The sequence below is a fragment of the Lithobates pipiens genome, unplaced genomic scaffold (genome assembly GCF_037356315.1).
Source record: "Lithobates pipiens isolate NorthernLeopardFrog02 unplaced genomic scaffold, aLitPip1_a1.2 Scaffold_18, whole genome shotgun sequence".
NCBI lineage: Eukaryota > Metazoa > Chordata > Amphibia > Anura > Ranidae > Lithobates > Lithobates pipiens.
Genome location: NW_027507758.1, coordinates 633102132 through 633122855, shown reverse-complemented (window position 1 = coordinate 633122855; position 20724 = coordinate 633102132). Strand labels below are relative to the sequence as shown.

Below are 20724 nucleotides of genomic sequence, written 5' to 3'. Positions count from 1 at the left end.
GTCCGATGGACTTATGGTGGAGGTCCGTCGTTTTTTTTCCGAAAACGAACAGACTTGGCCACACATGAACGGACTAAGCCCTTGTACACACGGTCGGAGAATCCGTCGGAATGTGTCCTATCGGACCGTGTTGTCGGATATTCCGACTGTGTGTGGTCTGCATCGGACTGTTTCCGTCGGAATATCCGTCGAACCAAATTTTCCAACTTGTTGGAAATATTCTCCGACAAACTGGTCCGATAGGACATACTCCGATCATGTGTAGAGAATTCCGATCGGACAAAGTGCCACGCATGCTCAGATCAAATTCCTACATCAAAGCTATTGGCTACTAGCCTGAACGTAGTCCCGTCGTAATGAAATTACGTCATCACGTTCTGAAAGATCGGATTTTTCGACAACTTTGTCTGACCGTGTGTATGCAACAGTTTCGGACACAATCCGATGGACAAAATCCGGCAGACAAAATCCGACGGATTTGGTTGGCAGAATGTCCGACCGTGTGTACGGGGGCTAAGTCAGTTCGGAAGTCTGTTCATTTTGAACGTCTTGACGTAAGCGGGACAAGGAAAACAAGGAAGTTCAATAGCCAGTAACCAATAGCTTCCCTTGCGTCGTATTTGGTCCGTCGGACCACCACACAGACGAACGGTTTTCTTGATTTTAGTCCTTCGTAATTTAGTCCCATCGGATAGTTTTGAAACATATTCTATTTCTAGGTCCGTCTGATTTTTTTTTTCCCCCGAAAAACAATCGGACTAGCCCACACACGATCGGATTGTCCGACGGACTAATCCCTTCGGAACCTAGTCTGCCGGAAAGTTCGGTCGTGTGTACGCAGCGTAAGTGTTTTCTATTTCTCAACATCCTAATAAACATATTTTGAAAAAAAAAAAAATGTTTTGCATTTGTTCACTAGATGGCGCTAATTCCTATGATCCTTAGAACATGTAATAACCGAGTATTGCAGTATTTTCAATTTTAAATCAATGGTTGGTTTAATATTGTTAGTTTAATTAACTTATATCCTTCAGCATCTACTGTACCCATAAATGCATGAGCTCAGTTATCTGTACGATACCATGCCTGATGAAGGAAACTAAGGGGTCTACTTATAGAAAATGTATTGGACGAATGTGGCAATCATTCACCCAGCTGTTACAAATATTAGCCATATTTTAATTAACACAGTGATTTCCTACGATTGTCAGCTCCATCTAATGGCCATCATGTGGTATTTTTCCTGAAATACCTCCATCATTAATAATAGTTCAATACAACATTATGGCCACTAGTTGGACCAATGATCACATGAAAAAAATTCTTTCAACTAATTAAAAAAAAACTAAAATAAAAACAGTCCTCTAAGTGTTTGTGAAATCTTACACCACTAAATGTTCTCAGCCAATGAAAGGTAATGACTCAATTTTTATTTTTCTACTGCTATCAATGGCCAACACGGTACAACACTTCATCCATGTCTTTGGCGATCTCTGATCTCCTTACATGATGAAGATCAGCCATGGAGTATATTTGAGGTGTATATCAGGATGTGCTTCTTCCCCACATGAGAGCTGTGATGTCCAGCAACATTCATATACAAGACATTTCCCGCACTCAAGGCACTAATACACCTCGAGGGTTGTGTGGGATCCCTGATGTACAGGAAGACAGGACTTCAGTGAGGAACAATTCCCTCACTCAGGACAGGAATACGGCTTCTACCGCATGTGAGATCTCTGATGTCTGTTAAGATTGGACTTCTGTGAAAAACATTTCCCGCACTCATGACAAGAAAATGGCTTCTCCCCGTGTGAGATTTCTGATGTTTGTAAAGATTGTTCTTCTGTGAAAAACATTTCCTGCATTCAGACAGACAGGAATACGGCTTCTCACCTGTGTGAGATCTCTGATGTGCGACAAGATCTGATTTTTTTTTTTTTTAAAACATTTCCCACACTCAGGACATGAATTTGCCTTCTCTCCCATGTGCGATCTCTGATGTCGGTAAAGAATGGACGTTTTTGAAAAACATTTCCCACACTCAGGACAACAAAATAGCTTCTCTCTGTGAGATCTCTGATGTCTGTCAAGATGGCACTTCTGTGAAAAACATTTCCCACACTCAGGACAGGAATACGGCTTCTCCCCAGTATGAGATCTCTGATGTGTGTAAAAATGGGGCCTCTGTGAAAAACATTTCCCGCACTCAAGACAGGAATACGGCCTTAACCCTGTGTGGGATCTCTGATGTGAGTAAAGACTGGAGTTGTCTGAAAAACATTTCTCGCACTCAGGACAGGAATACGGCTTCTGCCCCGTGTGCAGTCTCTGATGATTGTAAAGGTAGGACTTCTGTGAAAAACATTTCCCGCACTCAGGACAAAAATATGGCTTCTCTCCCGTATGAGATCTCTTATGTCTGTATAGATTGGACTTATCTGAAAAACATTTCCCGCACTCAGGACAGGAATACGGCTTCTCCCCTGTGTGAGATCTTATATGCACATCAAGTTTGAATTTAGAATGGAAACTCTTCCCGCACTCAGTACAGGAAAACCTCTTCTCTGTTGGAAGGACGGCCCCGTCCCTCACAGTCTGAGGTTCCTCAGGATAAGAGGAATACGATGGTCCATCTACACTGTGTGGTGCCGGATGGACATTTGAGGTAGTCGGGTTTTCTCCTGGACTATACTGTGTGATGTCCTCATCTTCTACTTTACAGTCTGGAGACAAAGTGAGACGATCCTCTGAGGTTTTCCTCATCTCCCGTCCATCTACTAAAATAGAAATACAAAGATTATTACTAGACATGAGCTGATTGGTTCCCCTAAACCAGGACTCCGCCCACATCAGGCAGCTTTGTCTCTGAGGATCTTACAATTCCCCCCCTCAAGGTAACTAGTAAATGGGTCCTCTGATCTCCTACCAGATCATTTCTTTATTCATGGACCTTAGTCAGAGAGAGAGGAAACAACGAGAACTGTCTTCTATAGGAGTGACAGTGATGAGGGGGATTATAGGACGAGTGTCCCCTCCCCCTCTATCACTCATTGCCATCTTCCCAACACAAGAAGTCCTGCACTTCCTTATTTAGTCCATGATTTAGTCATGAATAACAGCGGGGCTGAGCCCCACCAGAGGTCAGAGAGTGAGGATGGGGGAGAACAACCAAGATGAAGACTGGGCTGATCCTGAAGACCCCCATCATTGGGTTATTGACTCCTCCCTCATTATCACTTTCTGTTTAAGGTTCCAAAGTTTGAGGATGTTATCACATTATTATCACCATGTAAAAGTCTGTGCTCCAATCACATCATCCGATATAAAATGTCCAGCTGGTAGGAAATGGATGCAAGAGAAGGCAGGCCTATGCACTGTACAACTTATTATATAGGATACAAAGTTTAGGACTGTACAGTATCAGAATGATGTAATGTACAACATAGAGTATATAGTGCAGGGGTCAGGAGTATGTAATGTACAATATAAATGATATAGTGTAAGGGTCAGGACTCATAATATTGGTATTCAGTAATCAATATTGGAAGTTTAAACCTTTACATGAGACAAGTTGCAGAGGTCCCACACCGCTGCCTCCCATCTCCTGAGACTGCACTCAGTGACTTGGGTCTGAGACTATACAGACATATCCCTCCACCCGGCACAGCCAGCAAACAGAGCAAGTAACCCTGGGAGAAATGTTCTGTGAGAGATCTTACAAGACCCGGGCATAGGGGCAGAAGACCCAAAGTACATACCCCGGGTGCCTAGGTCTAGTAACATCTATGGTAAAAATGAACATTTTGCTGCAAGCTGAACCCCAGAATCTCCATAAATCCAGTCTAGAGACATAAATTGTGTCGGCAGCACAGAGAAGGAAGATTATCCAAGAGAAATCCAGGAATACAGGACGGGGAACACAGCTCAGGAAAGTGACCAGGGGATTAAAGACTGATATCACCCAGTCCCCACCCCCTACTCTGGACCAATCAGTGAGCAGTATGGGTGGAGGAATGTATTTAGTGTTAATGACCCACCTGTGCTGATCTCTGTAGGAGTGTCCTCCTCTATAAATGTCCCCGTTATTCCATCCTCCTCCATAGACTGCTGATCATCCCTCACATACCTCTCTTCTTCTTCTGATTTCACCTCAACTTTAGAATCTCTCAGGTTTCCACTCTGAATATAGAATAAAAATGACATCAATGGTAACAATGCAGATAATGTACAGATCCTAATGATACTATCAGTGATTGTTCCTCATCTACCTGATGATGGTGGGGGATGGTGTGACCTTCCTGTGTGGAATCCCGGGAATACAGAGGACGGGGACATCTCTCTGGTGGGTTCCCATTACTGGATCCATCTGTAGGAAACACACACACTGACTGAATACATTGTTTCTATGTGTTTATCAGATGATGGGGGATCTAGGTGGATCCTCCGTACTGCTCTCTCCTTTACAATAAAGTCTCCTCTTACCCGGTGATGTGAGGGGCGGCTGATTGTCCATCATGACGTCCTTGTAGAGATCCTTGTGTCCTTCTAAATACTCCCACTCCTCCATGGAGAAATAGACAGTGACATCCTGACACCTTATAGGAACCTGACACACACAATGATACAGTCACCATCCAGACACATCCCTTGTCTGTTACTGGATAATGTCCCAGAATTCCCAGAATCCTCCTCACCTCTCCTGTCAGCAGCTCCGTCATCTTCTTGGTGACTTCTAGAATCTTCTCCATGTTGTGTCTCTCAGGTTTTAGGGAGTCACATGGAGGCACTGTGATGGTCATATGATCACCTGACTTCACAAGAGGAAATCTCTATATTGAGGAACCAATGGGAATATCATGAAAATTACGTGTTTTGTTTTTAACATGTTATGCCAACAATGTTATTTTTTTAATCATGTATGAATACAAATGCTAATTTATCTATCTAAAAGCTATTTGTGTGCCTTTAAAGTCCATGTTTTTGCTTCTCTAAATATTTCCAATAGGAATATCATGTGACCTCCCAAAATCCTCCTCACCTCTCCGGTCAGGTCTGTGTGTTTTACTAATAGAGATAAGAGTGATGTCATGTGACCTCCCAGAATCCTCCTCACCTCTCCAGTCAGCAGGTAGATGATCTCCAGGGTGAGGTTTAGTATCTTCTCAGTCATGTGACTTCGGTCCTCCACCATCCTCATTGGTACCCTCACATTTGATCTATACAGATTTCCTTGTAGACGGGTAACTTTGATAAATGAAAGTAAGAATTATTTGGATGGTATTGGTCACACAATAATAGGATGTGGATGTGGGGGGGGGGGGGGGGAATAGGAGGGTTGCTGGACATTTAACCACCTCAATACTGGACGCTTTTACCCCCTTCCTGCACAGGCCAATTTTCAGCTTTCAGCACATTTACACCTTGAATGATCGTGACACTGAACCCAAATTTAATATATATATATTTTTTTTTCAGACAGACATGTGTGAGACTTTTTCACAGCCTAGATGCATAGACGGACCCAAAATCCAAGGAGCACCTTTGGACTTTCAAGGAGCATACATTTTGCATCCAATTTCCTGACTACCTATCACATTTTTGGAGTATGTTTTCTTACACAAATGTTAAATTAGGGTCATTTTGTGGGTGTTTTTAGTGTCCTGGTACTCAAGGGCCTTCAAAAATGTGATGGGTAGTCAGGAAATTAGATGTGTAATTGAACTCCTGAAGGTATCATATATCAAAACAGATGGTACAGCGCTCTAACTAAAATAAAATGATTACTAACATATTAAAATTAATAAAAAATCCAAAGATCGCTTTTGAGTCAAAAAGTCCACGTGAGGAATCTTCAGTGGTATACAGTCAGTTCATGCATAAAGTGATTTAGTGCCAAGGGGGGGACCACCACCAATGGTAAAATTGGCTGCTCACCTCATCGTATGGACCCTTTAAATTACAGAGGGTCGTATGCACTTAAATATCAACTCGTCCAATCGCTGTACTCCTCTCTGACAATATCCGACCGATTCACAAACGAAAACACAGTTTTCTCCCATTCAGAGTCAAATGAGCTGACACGTTCGTGGAATACCCACACTGGATCGGTATATAGCAGTATTCACAATTCCTCAGACCATGTGGATAGAAAGACAGGCCATAGTGCTCTCCATAGAAAAACGTTTTAATGATGAATATACATAAAAAACACACTTACAATAACGAAGCTTCATACGATCGTTAAAATGATCAATGACCGCGGGTGACGTCACGTGATCTCCGTCCGTACATTACGTCCCTATGGGTGGGACTTCATCAGCGGACACAGAAAACTCCTGAAGGTGCTCCTTGGATTTGTGTTGGCAGGCTGTGAAAAAGTCTCACACATGTGGTATCACCATACTCATAAAAGGTAGCAGAATGTGTTTTGGGGTGTAAGTCTAGATATATCCATGCTGTGTGTTAGAAATATCTTATTTTTTGGAGAGTAAACACCCTAAGGTTTTCTTTAAGAGGCATGGTAAGTCTTTTGAAGACTTCATTTTATTGTCCCAAGTTATTGAAAAATGAGAAGAAAATTAAAATGATTTTTTTTTTTTTTTTTTTACAGAAAGATGTCAGTTTAATAAGAAATTTCTCACACACAGCATGGGCATACTTAGAATTACACCCCAAAACACATTCTGCTACTCCTTCTGAGTATAGTGGGGTGAGACTTTTTTCACTGCCTGAACTGATTAAATACTAGACATTGGGGTCAATTCACTAAGTGGTATCTACCGCTTTAAAACCTGTAGCAAAATAACACTTGGCTTTTTTAAATTTTTTTGCAATTCACTAAAAAATACTACTAAAATACTGCATGAACTATTTTATTAAGTGATGTGGTACTTTAGGATTTAAAGCTTGCGGTAATTTTACCACAAGATTTGTTAAGCCATGTCATGGCCAGTGTCCTTAACAAGCAGTAAAGGGTTGGTTGTTAACCACTTCAGCCCCGGAAAAATGTACCCCCTTCATGACCAGAGCACTTTTTGCGATTTGGCACTGCGTCGTTTTAACTGGCAATTGCACGGTCGTGCAACCTGGCTCCCAAACAAAATTGACGTCCTTTTTTTTCCACAAACAGAGCTTTCTTTTGGTGGTATTTGATCACCCCTGCGGTTTTTATTTTTTGCGCTATAGAAAAAAAAAAAAAAGAGCGACAGTTTAGGCCAATACGTATTCTTCAACATATTTTTGATTAAAAAAAACAGCAATAAGTGTTTATTGATTGGTTTGCGCAAAAAATATAGCGTTTACAAAATAGGAGATCGTTTTATGGCATTTTTATTAATTATTTTTTTTTACTAGTAATGGCAGTGGTCAGTGATTTTTATCATGACTGCGACATTATAGCGGACACATCGGACATTTTTGACACATTTTTGGGACCATTGTCATTTATACAGCAATCAGTGCTATACAAATGCACTGATTCCTGTTTAACCACTTCCCACCCGGCCAATGCATATATACGGCCGGGTGGGAGCCGTCTACTCCTGATAGGACGTTTCTGAACGTCATTCAGAAGTAGCGGGATCGCGCGCGCGCGCGCGCCCGCGCAGCGGCGCGATCCCGATGTGCTCGTGTCACCCGGACACGGCACATCTGAGATCGGCAGGAGGGCTCTGTGATTGGCCCTCCTGATCACATGACGGCCGTGTCCAATCACGGCCGTCATGTGATGTAAACAAACAGCCGGTTGCTAGGCAATCGGCTCTCCTCTCCTCACACGGAAGTCACCGCTGAGGAGAGGAGAGCAGAACGCTGCAGCCGGCTGATGATCAGTGAGTATGGGCTGCTTTTTACAGCTTTTTACTCACTGATCATCAGTCTAGTGTCAACACACAACACACCACACAGTACAAACACAGTCCCCACATATGTCCCCAAACCACACATGTCCCCAAAACATACATGTCCCCAAATAATAAAAACACATGTCCCTAATAATAAAAACATGTCCCCCACATATGTCCCACTAAAATCACATGTCCCAATGATTATCTGCACACATATGTACGTGATCACCTGCACACATATGTACATGATCATTTGCGTACATATGTCCGTGATCACACAAACCAATTATTATACAGTTAACGGAATTTTTTTTACCAAAAACATGTAGCAGAATACATTTTGGCTTAAATTGATGACAAAATTTGATTTTATTGGATTTCTTTTCAAATAGAAAAAAGAAAATATTGTTTTTTTTCCAAATTTCCGCTTTTTTTGCGCTTATATCGCAAAAAATAAAAAACGGAGTCGTGAATAAATAACACCAAAATAAAGCTCTATTTGTGCGAACAAAATGATAACAATTTCATTTGGGTACAGTGTAGCATGACCGCGCAATTGTCACTGAAAGCGCGAGAGCGATGAAAGCTGAAAATTGGGCTGGGAAGGAAGGGGGTGAAAGTGCCCTGTATTGTAGTGGTTAAATGACACTGGCAGTGAAGGGGTTAACCACTAGGGGGCAGTGTAGGGGTTAAATGTGCCCGGGGGATGATTCTAACTGTGGGGGGTGTGGCTATGTGTGATATGTCACTGATCTCTGCTCCAATCACAGGGAGCTCTGATCTGTGACACTGTCACTAAGCAGAACGGGGAGATGCTTGTTTACATCAGCATCTCCCTGTTCTTCCTCTCCGGGAGACGATCGCGGGTATCCCCGCGGCGATCGAATCAGCGGGACCCACGACCCGACTCACGGAGCTTGCTGCGTGCGTGCGCCGCCGCGCCCCCCCTCTTAAAGGGCAACGTACAGGTACGTCAGTTTCCCTTCTACCGACGTACATCGGCGTGAGGCGGTCGGCAAGTGGTTAAGGAGTGAGCAGCCACTGGCATCCTTAACAACCAGTAACTGTCATGGTTGTTAAGGATTGTGTGGCGGTCATGTTCTTATAAACCATAAGTAATCTGCTGTCAGTGGGATACCCCACTGACAGTAGAATGTAGGGCTGGGCGATTTTCCCCCCCAAAAAAAATCTGCATTTTTTTTATAAAAAACTAGATTTACGATTTAAATAGATTTTTTTTTTTTTTATTATATTAATTAAAGTGCATCAACAAACAAAATTGCAAAGGCAAACCCTTTCTCTAACTGAAAAGTCAGTGTGAAATGTGCAACAAAACGGAAAATTGTATACTCACCTTTCCGTAATTTTCCTTTCCTGTTGCATCTCATGGCAGCATACACCTATGGGTTGTGGCTCCGCCCCCGCAACCTGATAGGACCGTTTAACTATTAAATCTTGAGAGGGCCCCTGCTTCAGCATTCTCAATATATAGATACCTCACCTTAGACGGGTGGGCATCTGTATGCTGCCATGAGATGCAACAGGAAAGGAAAATTACGGAAAGGTGAGTATACAATTTTCCGTTTTCCTGTCGCATCATGGCAGCATACACCTATGGGGAATAACTCGCAAAACTGGGTGGGTCTAAGCAGAAAAAGTTTATTTACAAGGAATGGAGGAATTGGACTGAATAATCGCTCTACCAAATTCCACCGTGGACAACCTAGCGGAGTCCACTTTGTAGTGGGATATAAAAGTACTTTTTGAAGACCATGTGGCTGCCTTGCAGATGGTTTCTGAGGAGACTTTGCAGAAAGCTGCCCAGGAGGTTGCCATTGCCCTTGTAGAGTGCGCCTTTAAGCCCTCAGGTATCTGAGCTTGATTAGAAGAGTAGGATTTCTTTATGATTTTCACAAGCCATGCTGCGATGGTGCGGGAAGTAGCTGCCTGTCCTCTTCTGGAGCCATGAGGGATGACTAGGAGGTTTTCCACATTCCTGAAGTCACTGGTCTTCGAGAGGTAGGCCAGCAAGTTAGATTTTATATCCAGTGGATGAGGGTCGCCCTGCTCTGTAGAAAGAGTGGGAAGGCATATTTCCTGATTAAAATGAAAGGAGGAAGCCACTTTGGGGACGAAGCGGTCTGAAGGTTTCAGAACTACCTTGTCTGGGTAGATGGTAAGGTATGGTTCCTTTGCCATTAGTGCATGCATTTCCGACACCCTCTTGGCTGATGTAATCACTATCAGAAAGGTGATTTTGAGGGTTAGATTCCAAAGGGAAGCTTTTTCAACTGGAAAGAATGGGTCATGGGATAGGAAGTCCAGTACTATCGAAAGATCCCAAGTTGGAAATGAGGGCTTTCTGGGAGGTCTCAATCTTAGACAAGCCTTCTGGAATTGAGAAATAAGAGGTTCTTGAGCCCATTTCACCCCCGTTATGGCAGATAGAGCTGATACGTGTACTTTCAAGGTGCTTGAACCAAGACCTTTGTCAAGACCTAGCTGAAGGAACTCTAGGACCTGAGCAACTGTAGGGGATGACGGGTCCCAGGCTTGTTGTTGTGCGACCGATAGGAACTTATCCCAGATTCTCTTGTAAGTGTTATTAGTGGTAAACCTTCTGGCTTGGAGAAGGGTGTTTATCACTTTGTGGAAACATCCGTGAGCTATGAACCTAGCCCTTTCAGTCTCCATGCTGTTAGGTGTAACTTCTCCGGGCATGGATGGAGGAATTGACCTTGAGAAAGTAGATCCGCTGTCACAGGGAGCGGCAATGGTTCTGCTGTACTCAATTGGAGTAGGGTCATGAACCACGGCCTCCTCGGCCAAAAGGGCAGGACTGCTAAAACTGTGGAACTTGATTTCCTGAGTCTGAGTAGAAGCCTCGATATGATTGGAGTTGGTGGAAACACGTAACCTAGGTGGAAATTCCAGTTGTGTTGTAAACAATCCGTGCCTTCCGCCGAAGGAAAGGGAACTCTCGCCAGGTACCTCTGACACTTTGCGTTGTTTGGAGTTGCTGTCAGATCGATATCCGGAACCCCCCAAGTCTTCGTTATCAGAGAAAAGGCCTGACTGCTTAGGGCCCATTCGTGGTTGGATACGAACTGTCGACTCAAGGTGTCTGCTATCTGATTCTGGACACCTGGCACGTATGTTGCCCTGAGACTGGTTAAATTCAGTTGCGCCCATTGGAAGACTGGTTGGACTTCTTGCAACATGGAGCGACTCCTGGTGCCTCCTTGCCTGTTGATATAGGCCACAGCCACTCGATTGTCCATCTTTAGTAGGACATCTTTTCCCTCCAGAAATGGGCTGAAGGCTAGTAGTGCCTGGAATGCTGCTTTCATCTCCAATAAGTTGGAAACCACATTGTGTGTCCTGAATGGCCAACAACCTTGGGCTGCGTGGTGACGATAGTGTGCTCCCCATCCTTCCATGCTGGCATCCGAGGTGATTACTTCTTGAGAGAGAAGGACTAAGCGTTTGCACCTCTTCAGATTGTGTGGTTTTGTCCACCATGATAGCGATTGCTTCACCTCTTCCCGGATCACTATCGGCTGGGTCATTGACACGCCGTTCCATTGTTTGAGGAATGATATTTGAAGAGGCCTGGCATTCCACTGGGCCCATTGTACCATTGGGATAGTTGCCGAGAATGACCCTAAAATACTGAGACATTCCCTGGCGGGGATGGTAGTGGCCACGAGTAATCTCTTTACTTTCCGGATTAGGATGGGAACTTTCTCCTCCGGGAGTTCTACTGTATTGAGTCGGGTATCCAGCTCTGCCCCCAGAAAAATCATTTGCTGTGTGGGATTTAGACTGCTCTTCCCCCAATTTATCAGCCACCCAAATTTTTGCAGGGTGGAAATTAGGATTGCGCGGTGAAGTAGGAGGGAATCTCGGTTGTCGGCCAGGAGAAGGATATCGTCTAGGTAGTGGTGCACCCTCAGGCCTTGCTCCCTTAATAGGGCAATTACTGGCAGTAACACTTTTGTAAATGTTCTTGGAGCAGTGGATATTCCGAACGGGAGACTTTGGAATTGGAAATGTTGATGACCTACAACAAAACGGAGAAATTTCTGAAATGAGGTGTGAATGGGAACGTGCAGGTAGGCGTCTTGTAAATCGATGGAGAGCATCCAATCTCCTATGTTGATGGCCTGGAGGATTGTCTGCAGACTCTCCATTTTGAATGCCTCCACCAGGATTCGGTGATTGAGTTTCTTTAAGTCCATGACAGGACGTAAGTCTCCGGTTTTCTTTTTTACCAGAAATAGAGGAGAATAGAATCCTCTCCCTCTCTGTGGTAGAGGAACTTCCCTTATAGCTTGCTTCTGGATTAGGTCCTGAACATATCCGTTCAGTAGTACTCTCTTTTGGTGAGATGATGGTATCCTTGTTATTCGGAAATGGTCCCTTGGGTGCTTTCAGAACCTCCATCTGTGTCCGAATTGGACAGTCGCCACTGCCCATGGATCCTTTATTGTCCCCGCCCATACCTGCTTGAACAACCTTAGCCTGGCTCCTACTACAGCTGGTTGGGCGGGCGCACCTTCAAAAAGACTTTTGATCCCCTGAAGTAGGGGTCTTGGCTTTCTGGAGCTTGAGGAAGGATGATTGAGGATTCTTCCAGTTTCTCCTGTACTCCTTGCCAGGTCTATAGGATCTTGCCTCCCTATATTTGTCTGGGAGGTTTCGTCTGGGGGCTGACGGTCTTTGCTGTTTAGATCTTCTATCTGAAGGGATCAGACCTGATTTTCCCCCGGTAACTTTAGAAATCGCAGAATCTAGCTTTTCTCCAAAGAGATTTGCTCCGTCAAAGGGAATCTTGCACCAGTTTGTCTTCGAGGATGGGTCTGCAGACCAGGGTTTCAGCCAAAGTGCCCTTCTGGCCATTACTGAGCTCAGCATTGCTCTAGATGTAGATTTAATTATATCTACAGAGGCTTCTGCTACAAAGTCGCCTGCGAGAGATAGTTCCTGTAGGGCTGAGATTACGTTCTCTTGTTCCCCTCCTTCTGACACCAGTCTCTCGGTATTGGCGGACCAGTTGGAAATGGCTCTACCGACAGCTGCTAGGGCCACAGCTGGTCTGCATGCGCCTCCTGCTGATAGGTAAGATCTTTTCAGATCTAGGTCAATTTTCCTATCTAGTACATCTTTAAATGTAACCGCATCTTCGATTGGAAGTGTCACATGTCTGGCAAGACGCATCAGAGAAGAATCCACCACTGGCGGCGTCACTAATGGAGTGACACTAGGCTCCTTCAGGGGATAAAGTTTTGCTAACCTGTTAGTTAGACTGATCTTCTTATCCGGCTTTTGCCATTCCTCTTTAATCAAATCCTCTAGTTCCTCAATAAATGGGAAGGTCTCAGGATCTTTCTTGAGATTTGGAAAATATTTCCTCAGCTTCTGAGGAGTTTGTTTTTCTTCCACCCAATTGATCGCTTCCTTCACTGATTTAATGAAGGGTTCAACTAGTGCAAAGTCGAAGCCGGAAGAGGCGTCAATGTCATCATTATCTGACAAAGGATCTGACATCCTTGAAGTGGAGGGAACAGCAGATGTGGTGCCTTGCAAAGGTCTGCTAGTTTCCGGCCCTGCGATTTGGAGGGGCAATTCAGTAGCTGGAGTACTAGGATCTAATTCCCTGTCTTTTGTTGCTTCATTGAAGCATGAACGACAGGCCAGCTTATCTGGGAGTGCTATTGCGCCACAAACCCAGCATGAGTTTCCAGAGGGATGGAGACTTTGAGCGCGAGAAGAGTGTCTGCTAGTAGGGGATCTTCTGTGGTAGGAGTGTCCATGTCGAGAGTAGGACCTTGATCGCCTCCTCCTGTGATCTCCGCTCTCTCTGCGCCTTGAGCGGCTTCTGCTATGGTCTCGGTCCCGTCTATGACTTGAGCGGCTTCTTCTTGAGCACCTTGAGTGCGACGATCTGGATGACCTGATAGGGCTGTGCAATTTAGACAGCGTTAGTGACAGGCTCTCTTTTTCCTCTTCGTACTTACCAAGTTGACCCCACTTACCTAATAGGCTGGCGATGGTCTGCTGGGGCAGCGGCCTCCATGAAGAGTGAATCCTAAAAACGAACGGAAATCAGTGTGCAAAGACAGGTACGGAGATATGCCAGTTGCAGAAAAAGAACTTTAGAAACGAAGAGACTGACCTGAGATCCGAAGGGAACGATATGTAAGAAACGATCGGAATGACGAAGACGATCTTGGTCGTGAAGCAGCAGCAGCCACGGTACACAAAGCAAAAATGCCATTTTTAAACCCCACGCTAATGCCGTCGCAACGTCGACGTCATCCCGAACATGCGCAGAAATGTCCCACGACATTCGGCTCCATTTTGGAAAGTGGCGAACCGACAAGACAACGAGGCACTGAACGCCAGCGCATGCGCAGAGGAGTTCAATCATCGGCGCCCGAGGAGCGAGGTTCTACAGAGCTTGACAGGAAAGGAACAGAAAATACCTAGAAAGCACAGGTTAGAGGCCGCTGCATAATAAATCTGTTTAAGATTTGTAAAGATAAATAACGATACCCCTGAGACCATCAGAGTGGGGATTCCTCCATTAAGCTCATTTAGAGGCTGTACAGGTAGGACTTCCACCCAGGAGAGGCTTGAACCTGGCTGGGGCGATAGCGGTAAGGGGTGATGTCCGGTCTTCTCAGGTGTGGAAAAAAAGGAGAATGCTGAAGCAGGGGCCCTCTCAAGATTTAATAGTTAAACGGTCCTATCAGGTTGCGGGGGCGGAGCCACAACCCACAGGTGTATGCTGCCATGATGCGACAGGAAAGATTGTTAACCACTTCAGCCCCAGAGGATTTAACCCCCTTCCTTACCAGAGCACTTTTTGCGATTTGGCACTACGTCGCTTTAACTGAAAATTGCGCAGTCGTGCGACGTTGCACCCAAACAAAATTGACATCCTTTTTTCCCCACAAATAGAGCTTTATTTTGGTGGTATTTGATCACCTCTGCGGTTTTTATTTTTTGCGCTATAAACAAAAAAGAGCAGCGATAATAAATATCCAATTTAAAAAAAAATAAAAAAAAACATTTTTCTCAGTTTAGGCCGATACGTATTCTTCTACATATTTTTGGTAAAAAAAACAAAAACAAAAAAAAATAAAAAAATCGCAATTAGCGATTATTGATTGGTTTGTGCAAAAAATATAGCATCTACATAATGGATAGATTTATGGCATTTTTTAAAGTAGTAATGGCGGCGATCTGCGATTTCTTTTCCTGACTGCGACATTACGGCGGACACATCGGACACTTTTGACAGATTTTTGGGACCATTCACATTTACACAGCGATCGGTGCTATAAAATTGCACCGATTACTGTGTAAATGTGACTGGCAGGGAAGGGGTTAACACCAGGGGGCGTTGCAGGGGTTAATATGTTCCCTATGGGAGTGATTCTCACTGTGGGGGGAGGGGACTCACAAGGGGAGGAGACCGATCGGTGTTCCTCTGTACTGGGAACACACCATCGGTCTCCTCTCCACTGACAGGACGTGGATCTATGTGTTTACATGCACAAATCCACGGTCCTGCTGTGTTCCCGGGCAATCGCGGCCGCCGAGCACACGCACCGGGTCCCAGGTCCCCTAGACGGCTGGGAATTAGAGGACGTCATATGACGCCCATTGAGGATGGGAGATCCCATCTGTGGGCGTCATATGACTATACGCCGGGGGCTGAAGTGGTTAAACATAAAAAATTATAAATACTGTATTTGGATTGAGCTAATAAAACAACAAAAAAAAATTCTAAGGTTACTCTTATGCCGCGTACACACGACAGGACTTAAGTCCGTCAGACTTTCGACGGAGTTCTGACAGAGTTCTGACGGACTTTCCAAATGAACGGACTTGGCCACACACAATCACACCAAAGTCCGACGGATTCGACCGTGATGACGTATGACTGGACTCGAATAAGGAAGTTCATAGCCAGTAGCCAATAGCTGCCCTAGCGTCGGTTTTAGTCCGTCAGACTAGCACACACACGAGCAAATTTCTGGGTCCGGCAGAGTTCTGGCGGAAAAATTTGAAGCATGTTCCATTTCTAAAGTCTGTCAGACTTTTGCGAATCAAAAGTCCGTTGCAGCCCACACACGATTGAATAGTCTGCCGGAATCATTCCGTCAGACTTTTGATGTTGAAAAGTCCGGTCGTGTGTACGGGGCATTAGTTTAATTGAACATGTAAACAGTAACACCATTCCCATAAAATTTTTTATTGCATTTTAAACATTCTTTGCAAGGAAAATGTGCCCATCAACAACAGCAGGTTGAGGCAAGCTCGGTGACAGGTGACAAGTCACAAAACAACAAAAAATCCTGAGGTAACTGACTCTAAGCCCTTGTACAAACGATCGGAGATTCCGACGGAATGTGTCCGATCGGAGCGTTTTGTCGGATATTCCGACTGTGTGTGGTCTGCATCGGACTGTTTCCGTCGGAATATCCGTCGGACCAAATTTTACAACTTGCCGGAAATATTTTCCGACAAACTGGTCATACTCCGATCATGTGTAGAGAATTTGATTGGACCAAGTGCCACGCATGCTCAGATCAAATTCCTACATCAAAGCTATTGGCTACTAGCCTGAACATAGTCCCATCGTAACGAAATTACGTCATCACGTTCTGAAAGATCGGATTTTCCGACAACTTTGTCTGACCGTGTGTATGCAACAGTTTCGAACAAGATCCGTCGGACAAAATCCGACGGATTTGGTTGTCAGAATCTCCGACCGTGTGTACAAGGGCTAATACTGGCCATACTACCTAGTGGGGAAATAGACAGCACGCTGGACAAAGAGTACAGGATGCTTTGTAGCACATCGGCTATAGAACACTGCATGCTTGCCTTTTTTTTTACTGACACTTTGGAAGAAAATTGGTATTTAACTAATTGAGAAATAATTTATTTACTAAAAACTGTTTACAGCCATAGACAGCCAAGAAGATCCATTGACATTCCTTTGCGCACAATTCTTATTAATAATCCAAATGTAAGCTATTTAACTGCTAGGAACTGTTAACATAAATCACAGCTGCGGGCAGGATTATTAAGGCGAGACAGCGGCTTCTGCCTACTCCGTGGCGGCCCGGGATCACGGGTGGCTGACTGAAAGTTCAACTTCTCCCCTGCACGCGGTCACACGCTGGAGAGGCTAGGGGACACAGGAGGGTTGTGTGTGAGGGCAATAATAGGAGGATTGCGCCGGTAGGGGAGCTCAGAGCCTCAGACGCAGTGCACATTTCTGCTCCCAGTGTCAAGTTCCATTCCGGACATGCAGGGCCGTTTGAAGGAATTTGGGGGCCCCAAGCAAAATGGACATGGATGCCCCCCCCCCCGCGCACGCACGCACACAAAGCCTACAGGAATCACAGCATAGCGATACAGTTTAAGTTCAATAACTGGTGTGGAGGTAATCGGGGGACACAATAACTGGTGTGGAGGTGATCGGGGGGACACAATAACTGGTGTGGAGGTGATCGGGGGGACACAATAACTGGTGTGGAGGTGATCGGGGGGACACAATAACTGGTGTGGAGGTGATCGGGGGGACACAGTAACTGGTGTGGAGGTGATCGGGGGACACAGTAACTGGTGTGGAGGTGATCGGGGGGGACACAGTAACTGGTGTGGAGGTGATCGGGGGGACACAGTAACTGGTGTGGAGGTGTTCGGGGACACAATAACTGGTGTGGAGGTGATCGGAGGACTCAGCAACACGTTTTATTATAATTTAATATTCTGGCCCCATAAATGGGGAAATGTTCTGACCCTGAAGGGGTTAATCTACAAATAATAAATATTCGGGCATAGCTTGCACTATGGACAAAATATCTGAATCCACAACACGATCGTTCCAATAAAACTTTCTGATAAAGTGTCAGACAACTCCTGGGGTAACCTGGCAGTAATTACTCAGAAAACCCCTGACTGTAGATGACTAGGTGTGCTGGGCTCTGTAGTCCCACAGAGTTTGTGGTGCCTGTGAACCAATAGAAACCTCTATAGCAGTAAATGAGGAATACTGAGAGTCCTGGTTGCAGATACTCTAGTGAAAGGCGGGTCGGATATCGCTTATATGTAAACAGAGGGCGCCTTTCATGACCTGGTGACATCCGACGTGTTTGGATTGAAAAAACGCAAATCTTTGTCATGAATGGTTATTGGTGGGTGAAGAGGTCCTAAAATGCGCTCCTACCCCCGCCACGATTCCTAATCCATTTATAGCCCAAAATAACAAAAAAATAAAAATAAAAAAAGTCTGAAACTGGCATTTACTGACATCAATAACTACCCTTGTGGTAATTGTAATATACGGGATTAATCTACATTTCCACACTGTATATGTGTGTATCATCATCTGCTGGAGATAAAAGACATCACAGTGACTATGGAGGAAGAGGACGGACATGACGGGGGGGTTACTGGGTGTAAATAGAAAATAAGATCTTATTACCTCCTCTGCTGCCACTTTCAGCAATGTCTTCTCTCTACTTCCTCCCGACTCACCTCTCACCTGGAACTTCCTGTCTGTACCCCGACATCACTTCCTGTCTTCCATAGAGACATCCTGTCTGGGTAGAAGTGAGATCACCACCTTGCGGAGCTCAGAGGAATTGCAGCCCTGAGAAACATCTCGTAGTGTGAACCCGGTGTCTTGTCTAATAACGTCCTCCATCGGATAGTGTCCCCCCTGCGTACTGCGCATGCGCAGTACACAGGAACACAGATTCCGAAAATTGCCGAGGATGAACGGCACCTGCGCCGTGAGTCCAGGTTCTATCCCCACTATCCAAGTGGACATAGAGTTAGAATAAAAAAGAGCCGAGCGCAGCGAGGCCGAGCCCGAAGCGTGGCGAGCAAAGCTCGCCCGCGAGGGGCCCTCTAAAATTCACAACCCTATGTCCGCTTGGATGGTGGGGCTACCACCTCCACTCACGGCGCAGGCGCCGTTCAGCTTCGGAGATTTTCCGAAGCTTCGTCTGCTCCGTACTGCGCATGCGCAGTACGGAGTGGACACTATGTGATGCCCAGACTCTATATGCCAGAACACCGGCCTTGTACTGTGCTGTGTATGTACTGTATATCCTTATAGATGGGTCATCTCCACTCCCACCAAGGGGGATAGAAATATATTACTGCTCAGGGGAGACATTTTGGCTCCTTTGATTTTGCAGTAATATTGATTTCAGATTTATTATTATAGAGGATTTATATAGCACAGACAGTTTACTCAGCACTTTACAACTTGAGGGTAGACATTACAAATACAATACACTTTAATAAAGTAGGGATCAGAGGGTCCTGCTTGTTAGAGCTTACAATCCAAAAATCTAGTCATGTAGAACATCTGTTATATGGATACAAAGAGCCCCAGCCGAGAGTAAAGGGTGGAAATGGCTCCTGATCCCCAGATTTGGGCAATTATGTCCCCAATATAAATAGAATAAAACCCGCGCTATGTGTAACAACTCAAATACCTACAGAAATAACTTATACCGGACTGCTGCTGTAACAAAGGTAAGTGTTCCCTTTATCAACTAGAAGAACATTATGTGTCACAGCGCTGTCCTATTGTGTGTGCACATAAATCATCACAAATACACTACAATATGTGGAGACATTCATATATAAAGTGCTAGGAGCTCAAATAATATTCTCTGCGGATCTACTGCTTCCACTTTACACCTACTTCACTGATCTTATGGTGTTTATCAATAAATGAAGTAAACTGATCCATGTGCAAATTCATATACAACATAAAGTGCTTTGTGCTCAAGATGATGTTCCCTGCAGATCCACTGCTTCCACTTTGCACCTACTTCTTTAATCTTATAATATTTGCTGATATAATAAATAAACGAAAATTCTGTGCAAATTCATGTAATCATACAATATTTTGTACTCAATATAGTGTTCTCTGCAAGTCCACTGCTTCCACTTTGCATCTACTTCAACATACTTATTTTTCTTTAAAGAAAATCCACCAATCAATGAAAAGTTGATAAGGTGTAAAGTTCTCGGTGCCCCAAACTGTGGCAGCTGTAGTGTAGCCACGCCTTCTTCCTCCTCTTACACACGTGATGGTGAGGGCGCCCCCTTAGTGGTTCTTCCCCACTCACTAGAGCAATATGACTCCCAGCTTTTCATCTACCAGAGTCACCAACATCCTTCTCACTCTCCTCACCTCCGATGGCAAAGGAACCGGATCCTCCTCGCTCACTCCTGCAAGTCCGCTGCACTTCCTGTCATCTCCCTCCTAGACTCCTCCTCCTCCGACCACTGTTCCCACAGGAGCTCCGCCTCTTCATACACCAAGCTCCGTCTCTTCATACTCAGAGCTCCTCCTCTTCACACACACTCAGAGCTCCTCCTCTTCATACACACTCAGAGCTCCACCTCTTCATGCACACTCAGAGCTTCTCCTCTTCCTACACACTCAGTGCTCCGCCTCTTCATACACACTCAGAGCTCCGCCTCTTCATACATGCTCAGAGCTCTGCCTCTTCATACACACTCAGAGCTTCTCCTCTTCATACACACTCAGAGCTCTGCCTCTTCATACATGCTCAGAGCTCCTCCTCTTCATACACACTCAGAGCTCCACCTCTTCATACACACTCAGAGCTCCACCTCTTCATGCACACTCAGAGCTTCTCCTCTTCATACACCAAGCTCCGTCTCTTCATACTCAGAGCTCCTCCTCTTCACACACACTCAGAGCTCCTCCTCTTCACACACACTCAGAGCTCCTCCTCTTCATACACACTCAGAGCTCCACCTCTTCATGCACACTCAGAGCTTCTCCTCTTCATACACGCTC

The 20724-nt window shown here is 44.9% G+C and overlaps 2 protein-coding genes across 3 annotated transcripts in view; one reads left to right on the top strand and one right to left on the bottom strand.

Annotated features, from left to right (window-relative positions):
• The window catches only part of LOC143986885 (uncharacterized), a 159558-nt gene that overhangs the window by 21374 nt on the left and 117460 nt on the right, over positions 1-20724 (top strand). The window contains exon 9 of the mRNA XM_077485291.1: positions 9637-9715. Coding sequence (XP_077341417.1) covers positions 9637-9715 — 79 coding nt within the window. The remainder of the gene's footprint in view (positions 1-9636; positions 9716-20724) is intronic.
• Positions 1409-18450, bottom strand: LOC143989671 (uncharacterized). 2 transcript variants are annotated; one of them, XM_077489931.1, is made up of 7 exons: positions 18358-18450; positions 5117-5247; positions 4698-4832; positions 4486-4609; positions 4272-4369; positions 4041-4182; positions 1409-2780 (listed from the first exon to the last, which is right to left on the bottom strand). In XM_077489931.1, the coding sequence occupies exons 2-7, from the start codon at positions 5198-5200 to the stop codon at positions 1786-1788; spliced, it is 1578 nt and encodes a 525-aa protein (XP_077346057.1). In that variant the 5' UTR covers positions 5201-5247; positions 18358-18450; the 3' UTR covers positions 1409-1785. The 2 variants fall into 2 exon arrangements, with proteins under 2 accessions (XP_077346057.1, XP_077346058.1); XM_077489932.1 differs by lacking the exon at positions 18358-18450 and adding an exon at positions 5938-6618.